This window comes from Rhinopithecus bieti, unplaced genomic scaffold, assembly GCF_001698545.2.
Source record: "Rhinopithecus bieti isolate Rb0 unplaced genomic scaffold, ASM169854v2 scaffold_33305, whole genome shotgun sequence".
Lineage (NCBI taxonomy): Eukaryota > Metazoa > Chordata > Mammalia > Primates > Cercopithecidae > Rhinopithecus > Rhinopithecus bieti.
The window spans coordinates 51,361-60,682 of record NW_016814065.1 but is presented as its reverse complement, the minus strand read 5'-3'; the positions used below and the strand labels follow the sequence as shown (position 1 = coordinate 60,682).

Sequence of the window (9,322 nt, the reverse complement as noted above, 5' to 3'; positions counted from 1 at the left end):
TTGTTGTTGTTGTTGTTTTTGTTTAGCTTTGCCCTGTCCCCAGAAATGGAGTCTACAGAGACAGGCAGGTTTCCTCGAGCTGCTGTGAGCTCCACCCAGTTCGAGCTTCCCAGTGGCTTTGTTTACCTACTTAAGCCTCAGCAATGGCGGGCGCCCCTCCCCGAGCCTTGCTGCTGCCGTTTCGGTTAGATCGCAGACTGCTGTGCTAGCAATGAGGGAGGCTCTGTGGCCGTCGGACCCCCTCGGCCAGGTGTGGGTATAATCTCCTGGTGTTCCCGTTTGCTTCAAGCACTGTATTGGGGTGGGAATTACCTCATTTTCCAGGTGTTGTGTGTCTCAGTTCTCCTGGCTAGGAAAAGGGATTCCCTTCCCCCTTGCGCTTCCCCGATGAGGCAATGCCTTGCCCTGCTTCAGCTCTCCCTGGTCGGGCTGCAGCAGCTGACCAGCACCGATTGTCCGGCACTCCCCAGTGAGATGACCCCAGTACCTCAGTTGAAAATGCAGAAATCACCGGTCTTCTGTGTTGCTCACGCTGGGAGTTGGAGACTGGAGCTGTTCCTATTTGGCCATCTTGCTCTGCCCTCTTCTTGCCCTTTTTTTTGTTCTCTCACCATGTTTCTACCTTGGTGATTAGTTTTTGGGCAATTCCATGTTGGCCATGCTGCACTCATATATTTTTGAAGGCTTTGGGATGTGAGAGAATCTGATTGCTATTTTCTATGTCATCAAAAGTTTCCACCTTTTCATGGTTGCATCTTTTTCTCAGTGTCTCTGTTGTGGCCATCATTAATAAGAGCCTGTCAGGTCAGATTTAGGACAGATTTTGTAATTCTGCAAAATTGTTACTGGGATTCTGGTAGGGGTTGTGTTGAATCTGGAGCTCACTTTGGGTAGTATTGTCTTCCTAACAATATTGATTCTTCCAATCCGTGAGAATGAAATGTCTTTCCATGTATTGATATTGTCTTTAATTTCTTTCAGTAATATTTTGTAGTTTTCAGGGTATAACACTTTGACTTTTTTGGTTAAACTTATTCCAAAATATTTTATTCCTTTTGATGTTAATGTGAATGGAAATTCTTTTCTGAATTTCCTTTCACATTGTTCATTGTTAGTGCATTGTCTAAAGAATGATTTAGAATGAGTGAAGGGTACAGGCAAAAGCTGGTGGTTTTGGAGCAGAAACAGATTCCCTGTCCTGGGATTTTGATTTCCCTCTCCCTTTGCAGAGGGCAGGTGGCTCTTTCCTGATAGTCAGATAGGCTTCACTGGAAAACATATTGCCAATGCTCCAGGGATCCACCTACCAGGGACTATGATCCTTTTGATTATGAGATTTGTTCCACCAGTGGCTGAGTTATGCATGAAACAGACATAGCACCCTCTATATGTTTTAGTGATTTGAGGGATAAAGAACACTTGTGGTGATTGCTGGAATTTCCCATCAATCAGCCAAGAATGCTCTGCCAGTGGGTGAGAGTCTGTGAGGCAGGAGAGCTTGGGGAATTCCCCTGTATGGTAATAGGTGTATGAAGAAGAAATGGTGGGGGCATCCAAGCCATCTGGAGTAAAGAGAAGAAAGTCACAGGTGATGTTGTCAGAGAGAAGGGAAAATCCTGGTCTGTGGAAGGGCCACAGTGACCCTGTGAGCTAAGTCACAATATTGAAGTCCCAGCCAAATCTCTGCTGTGTTCACTGGTCTGGAGCCTGAGACACTGACCTGTTTCTCCCATCATAAGCTGTGGACCCTGAGTTTCCCATGACAGAGCAGCCTTTTCTCTCCCACTGTTGATCAAGCATAAGCCTACTCTTAGTAGTCATGGCCAACTTTGATGTCCAGGGGTAAAGGTCTCTGTATTTGGACCTGAGAGGGACTGGGAGGCCTGGCCTCTGGCCATGTGTATTTGGAATGGCAGCCTGCCTCACAGAAGAACAGAAGATACTCACGGAGGAGATTCAGGGTGACTGGGTCACTGCGGCTGGCACTCACTGGGTTCTTCATTTCACATTCATAGGGTCCTACAGTATCCTTTGTGACAATAAATAGAATGAGGATCCTGTTGTTTTTGGACAGCTGCAATGTGCGACTGTTACGGAGGCTCTGACCATTTATCCACCACCAGTAGCTTGCATCCGGAGTGTCAGGATCACAGGATAAGATCACAGTCTCCACGGCCTCCCTGGGGTTTAAGTTGCTGCTGGAGATGGAGGGCTTGGGAGTCTCCACTGTGCAGATAACAGAGAGAAGATTGCCCTGTGTGGCACCTTTGATGCCTCCAAAGACATTTTTCAGTCAGGGATGGCCTTTCCCACCTCTCAGCTCACCCCAGTCCTTAAAAGCCCATGGCACGTGTGTGTGTGTTAAAAGACAGATGCATGGCAATCGGAGGGCTCAGAGATTGTGAGGCTGCCTGCTTTATGTGGGAGAAGCACAGACTTTCTCAAGTGTGCATTGAGCAGCAGCATTGGGTCATGGAAAGACATGGGATCAGCAGTCACAGCCCCTGGTGCCTCTCTGAGTTCCTCCCTCTCCAACTGCCTGCCTGGCCCACCTTGGGGTCCTCACCTGGAGCATGCAGTGCTGGAATCTTCTTAGTTTCAGTCTTACTTTGCCCCCCAAAGTATGTTTTCTCTGCAGCTTCCCTTTGCAAGGACATCCTAGAGATGGATCATGGAACTTCCCATTATCCTTAAACCCTTTGGGTACTGGGAAGCCTGGCCTGTGATTGCATACTTCAGCAGAAATAACACAGGGGAGACCAGAGTCAAGCCTGGAGGTCAGTTCAGTCAACAGGCAGTGAAGCCACAAGTTGGGGCAGTTTTCCTAGCTGTCTCATAGTGACTGACTTGAGCCAGTGACCTCTAAAGATAGAGCAGAGTCCAAGGGATGACCTACAAAAAGTGAAGGCGATGCGCAAGAGCTGATAGCTTTGGACCAAGATCACGTTCCCTCTCCTGTGTCCATGATGTTCCCTTCCCCCTGTAGAGGGCAGGTGATTACCATGTGTATCTTTCTAGAAATACATGTGGATGTTTGCAAGTGCAGAACTGATTGGTGGAAAGGGTGAACTTGAAGTGATGATGGAAATCTGGCCCTCATGGACCATATGGGTTTGGTGGCTATTAGACCAATGTTTGGGAAGAAGTCTTGCAGATACTTTCTGTCATTAGACATTCTATTCTCTGATTCTGTGAGTTTGACTACTCTGTGTACCTCATCTCAGTGGATTCCAGAATGAATCAGAGAGTAGAATAGTAGTTTCCAGGAGCTGGGGTTGGGGGAATAGGGCATTGTTCCATGGGTGTGCGCTTTCAGTTATGCAGGATAAGGAGGTTCGAGAGATCTCCAGTACAGCTTTATGCCTATTGTTCATACAGATAAAGTGTTCCATATGCAGAAAGCTTAAAATCAAGTGTTTTGGATGTCTAACTTTTTTTTTTTATTTTGGAACATTTGCAGATATACTGGTTTAGCATCCCACATCTGAAAATTTAAAATCCAAAATGCTCCAGTGAGCACTTCTTTTAGCATCACATCAGTGGTCAGAAGTGTTGGATTTTGGAGCATTTCAGATTTTGGATTTCTGGATTTGGGATGCTCAATTTGTAATACTGTAATTTTTCATAAAATGTTGTCAGGAGTTTAGAACTCATGTTATGTTTTGACTCTAGTAACAAAACAAAAAAGATTTGGAGGAAACATTAAAATGTTGTCATAAGTGGAAAGTTTTACTGATGGTCGAAACATCTAAGATCAATTTCTGGTAGTAGTATTTGTCTTGATACCCAATTAAAGTTTAGGTGTGCCGTGAATTCCAGCAGGATCACATTGTGCTCAAAGAAAGATGCCAAAGATGATTTGAAATTAGCAAGTCCTTTAGTAGAGGGAATCCCTTCAAAAGGACAGAACTGGTCAGTGTGTCAATTACATAAAGGGAGGAATGATGCTGAATTAAAAGAAGTGATGTGTGTTATGTTAGTAAATATAGAAAGAGCTCCCTGTTTCTAATTTCTGTGTAGAGTTAGGAAAAGTGGGGAAGAGCGCAAAACAGGTATGTGAAATGCTTTCTTCATTTCTGTCAACCTCAGGAAATATAACTCGAGTTTCAGTTTTTGTGAATTAGGAAGAGTCTAAGTGAGACGCCAATGGCTCATGTGTCCCCCACACAAAGAACTCCAACTTATGAAAATGGCATCACCATGAGGAAACAGTTGTATGTGGCACAGGCAGTAAAACCACCAGATAGCACCCACCTGGCCACCTCCAACAGGTCCCCAAAGCCACCAGTATTCCCATTATGTGTGTTACAGCCTTGGTAGTTGTCCCACAACTACAACATTTAAAAATTGCAATTGTCAAAACAAAATGTTAAATATGAAGTTGAATATGTTGTTCCACTTTTTTTTCCATCACTCTTTTTGAACTTTCCTGTTTCAGTTTTGGAAGTTTCTATTGAAACATCCTCAAGCTAGGGATTCTTTCCTCAGCTGTGTGCATTCTACCAGTAAGCATCAAAAGCATTCTTCATTTCTCTAACAGAACTATTCTTTATTTTATTTCTGAGATGGAGTCTCACTCTGTTGCCCAGGCTGGAGTGCAGTGGCACGATCTTGGCTCACTGCAAGCTCCGCCTCCTGGGTTCATGCCATTCTCCTACCTCAACCTCCCGAGGAGCTGGGACTACAGGTGGCCGGAACCATGCCAGGCTAATTTTTTTGTATTTTTAGTGGAGACGGGGTTTCACCATGTTAGCCAGGATGGTCACGATCTCCTGACGTCATGATCCGCCCGTCTCGGCCTCCCAAAGTGCTGAGATTACAGGCATGAGCCACTGTGACTGGCCATCTCTGAGGGATTTTAATGAGTTGTTGACTTTTGAGTTTGTTTAGGTTTTTACTTACTCTTAGAAGTGAGTGACAAATTTGAAGCTTGTTATATGCCTGACAAGAAACCAGAAGTCTCTAGGAAGTGACTGGAGAATGTGAGCTCCATAGTAGGTTGAGGATGCAGTCATGAATGAAATGGGTGAAATCAGCCCATGGGCTTCAGAAACGGCAGGCCTGTCCAGCCTATGACACCCTGGTGAGTCAGTGCAAAGATTACAACAGTGACAGCAAACTGGCATGGCTGACTCCATCTGGCATCTAGTCCCAGGCTGGCTGTCCTCACTCATTCCTGGACAGGCCAGGTTAACCATGGGAGGAATTTAGTTTATGGTTTAACTTTGAAGCAAGAATGATAATAGTTCCTCGATAAAACTAATACCCTTACTTTGCCCAGGGATTGCCTTTGTAAAACTGGTGAAAGGCCATGCAGTAAGATTATAGGAGGGAACTGAATTCTGCTAAAATGTAGGCACAGTTTCTATAATCCCTTACTCCTCAAATGTCATTTGGCTAGAGTTTACAAAATTTGTAACTAATTGCTGCTCTAGATAACATCACTATTGTAGAACCTGAGATTGATCTTTTGAGATGTTTCTCATTCTTTGCATTCTGGCAACACACTGATCTCATCCATACCCATGACTAGTGGCTCAGCCAGTCACGTGGTCCCCACCTACAGTCAGATTCAAGCACAAACAGATCATTTCCCTCCGCCCACATGATTCCATCCACAAACAATCAGCAGTACCCATTTTTTAGTCCTGTGTCCCTGAAACTATCCTTGAAAATCTTTAACCCCTGATCCACTAAGGAGGCTGATTTGAGTAATAATAAACCTCTATCCTCATCTTTGGCAGACTTGGAGTCATTAAAATCTTCATTTACTGCAAATCACCATCTGGATCAATTGGTTTTGTTTGTGCAGGAGGCAGAAGAACTTGTCTGAGAATTATAAGAGTGGATGGAGGAGTTGTCTATCCATGTCCCATGGTCTTGTCCACAGAACAGCCTCACAAAGGGAAAGAGCCCTGGGTGGGGATACAGTGGAAGCTCATTCTCTTAGTGACCTGGGGACTCTGGCTCGAGATGAAGCCTGGCAGGAGTGGCAACTCCAGGTGATTTCTGTGCCTTTCCCATTTCCTGGGAGGTGGGCCATTCCACAGTGTTAGCAGGAAGGGAATAGAACCATCAGCCTAGTTAGAGGGAGTGTCTGGGGAAGGCCTAGGGGTGGAGGAAGAGGCTGTGCAGGACAGGGCTTGCCAGTTAGAATGAAGTGGGGCAAGATGAGGGACACAGAGAAGCAGAGAGAGACAGAGACAGCATGGCAGTGAACAGTGGGGGCTACAGTGACTTCAGAGACCCCAGGGACTAGGTGTCCCCATTTCCACAGTCCAGGACCAGGGAGCCCTGAAAACTCTCCCATGGCCAAAGAGCTTCAGAGTTCCATGAGGTGGGGTGTCTTTAGGGGCAAGAGGTAGTGGGGGGATGAAACATGGGCATCAGCCTCTGAAGGAGAAGGGACAGGTGTGGCTAGAACCTCCTAGGATTCTACATCTGAGATCCAGTCTCTAAAGAGGTTATGGGTCATTCATTTCTTCTTTCAATTCCTTCATTTGTTATGTGAGAGCACCTGATTGTGTGTCTCTCACTGGACTTGAGCTGGTGCAGGGTGTGAGTGGGGAAAGAATACAAGCTCCTTTCCTTTATCTTGTCATGCCAGTGACATGGGGACTTTGGGAAACACAGGATTTCAGGTTCAGTGATAGGGGTTAAGATATGAGGGTGAGGCCTGGACATTTTTTGCACTGAGTCTGACAGTTGAGGCCGGTGATTTAGTTCTGGTGTACAGACTAATCAACTGACCATTTGCTCTCACTCCTCTGAGGTTTGGATGCCTAAGAAGAGAGGGTTGGAGCCAATAAATGACTATGGGGGCCTTGGAACCCAATAAGCCCTCATTTCAGGTAGAGGAGAGGATGGGCCTGTGGCTGCAGACAGACCTCATGTGACCCTGATCTGCCTTATGTGTTTGTGTGACTCTGGTTCAGTGTGCCTTCCTGTGCCTCAGTTTTCTCTCAGTCATAAAAGCTAAATGGTAAATGGATTGTGGCTTTTCATGCTATCTGTGAATAAATTGTAAATTATTCACAGTCACCTGAGCTAATGCTTGGCACAGTGGAGGTGCTCACACAAACGGCATTTATTATTATTCACTTCCATGAGAGAACACTTTTAGGTCAGAACCCTGTGGACAAGCTGCTGCCAAGTACATTTTCTCTCTTCTGTTTCTGCTTCTGGGGACATTAGATTTTCTATGGAATGTCCTAAACCTCACAAGGCAGTTGGCTGATGGCCTACAAAGCTTGTCTTTCTGTCCTCTACACTCTGAGTCTCCGGTGAAGAAAGCTCTGTCCTTGCCCAGATGAGGCTCTGAGGGCTGAGCCCTGGCTGGTGAGCAGCTCCAGGAGACACAGTACTCAGACAGCTGGTGAATCCTTGGTCCCAGTAAGTCCTGGCACAGGCTCCTCAGCTTTATCTGGAGTAAGGATTTAGGGACAGGGGTCTGGGGTTGAGGTTTCTAGGGCTGAGCTTCTCTGAGAGTATCTCATGGGGCCCCTTAGGGAAAGCCCTACTCAGTTCTCCAGGGTCTTTCTCATGGTCAAGTTTATGAAGAGGGCATGAGGTGCTTGGCTGAGACTGATCTCCTCCTGCTGAGCACCCCCCATCAGACTGTCCTTCCTGTGCAACAAGTGTCTGCAGGGTCTGGAGGCAGGAAAGGAATTCTGATCTGCTGAAGTTTATCTCCTCTGTGTGTGTCCTGCACTAAATGCTGAAACCCCAACAGGGGACATAATGCAGAGAGGAACAAAGGCACAGTCTAGGCCTGACAATCCTGTATGTCCAAAGTAGAAGTGACCCCTGCCCCCCAACACCCAGAGATCATATGGAATCACTCACGGTATAAGGTGAAATGTCCAGTTACTCCTTCAGTCCTATCACCTCGCTTTATGATTTTTATGGTGTAGGATCCTGTGTCGTTCCGGGTGACATTCTGGATCAGCAGGGATGCATTGGAATATACTGTTTCTCGTCCACTGTATGCAGGCCCAAATATAATTGTTTCAGGGTCTATTACATATGCTGTAATGTAATGGTGGTAGTCCATTATTTGCCCTTTGTACCAGATGTAGCCAGTAAGATTCTGGGGCAAATTGTGGACAAGTAGAAGAACATCCTTCCCCTCAGAAACTTTGGTTGGCTGAGCTTCAATCGTGACTTGAGCAGTGGTGGGCAGGTTCCAGAAGATTAAAAGTGATGCTAGGAGGTAGAGAGAGCATCAGTCAATATTGAGACCTATGTATGGGGGTGAAAGCTTTGGTCCCTGCATCCTGAGAAGATCTCTTCAATCATCAGCCTTGAAGACACACACACACACACACAAACACACACACACCCCTTTTTCTGTGTGTATGTGTTTGTTTTGTGTCCTACTGTCCTACTGGGTCAAGGTCAGCAGCACAATACCTATTCCTTCAACACTTCTGACCTCGTCATTTTTCTGTTTGGAATCCTCTTCCCCAGGGATTTTCACAGCTTCCTCCACACTGCCGTCAGGTCCTACTCACATCAGGGTATCCTTAGACTTCTTTCCTGACACTTCCTTCAGAGACCCGGGGTCTTCCCTTTCTGACCTTTCCCTGCTCTGCTCCCTCCGGAGCTCTTGTCAACACCTGACCTCATATTCTCGATCTCTTTGCATGTCTTTCCTCCTGCCCATGAGAGCATGAGCTCCGTGAGGACAGGGACTTTTGTGATCTTGGTTGCGTCCCAGTGCCTGGGACAGGCTGCAGACTCCTGTAGATGTGAGAGTTCTAAGGGCCCTCCATGTGTGTGGTTTATTTTGTCTTTCTCCAATGGTTGAGGTTTTTTTGCTGAGGACAGTGTTTCATGCCCTGCTTATATTTTCTTTTGATGTGTCATCTGACAATAGTTATTATTATCATTTTTCAAAATGTGGCTGCCAGTGATGATATAGCAGCAAAAGAGAACACTTGAGATTTTCCTACCTCTTACCAATTCCAGTTCAATGTGATTTTCCTGTTTTGACCCTTGTCCCTCTCTGGTATATTTTCCCCTATCCAGGCTCCAACAGAGCCTTCATTCCTGGTTTTTTTTTTTTTTTTTTTTGATAGAGTGTCTCGTACTGTCGCCCAGGTTGGCGTGCAGTGGCGTGATCTCGGCTCACTGCAACCTCTGTCTCCCGGGTTCATGCAATTCTCCTGCCTCAAGCTCCCGAGTAGCTAAGATTACAGGAGCACACCACCACACCTGGTTAATTTTTTGTATTTTTAATACAGACGGGGTTTCACCATGTTAGCCAGGATGGTCTCAATCTCCTGACCTCGTGATCCACCCGCCTTGGCCTCCCAAAGTG

At 46.1% G+C, this 9,322-nt stretch overlaps 1 protein-coding gene across 1 annotated transcript in view; it reads right to left on the bottom strand.

The window, feature by feature from the left end:
* Positions 1-8,215, bottom strand: part of LOC108513717 (pregnancy-specific beta-1-glycoprotein 8-like) — a gene marked incomplete at its 5' end in the record, with an annotated part of 13,956 nt that extends 5,741 nt beyond the window's left edge. Inside the window, 2 exon segments of the mRNA XM_017849584.1 lie at positions 1,948-2,226; positions 7,846-8,215. Of these exon segments, the coding sequence (XP_017705073.1) occupies positions 1,948-2,226; positions 7,846-8,215 (649 nt within the window).
* Positions 8,216-9,322: the final 1,107 nt, after the last annotated feature.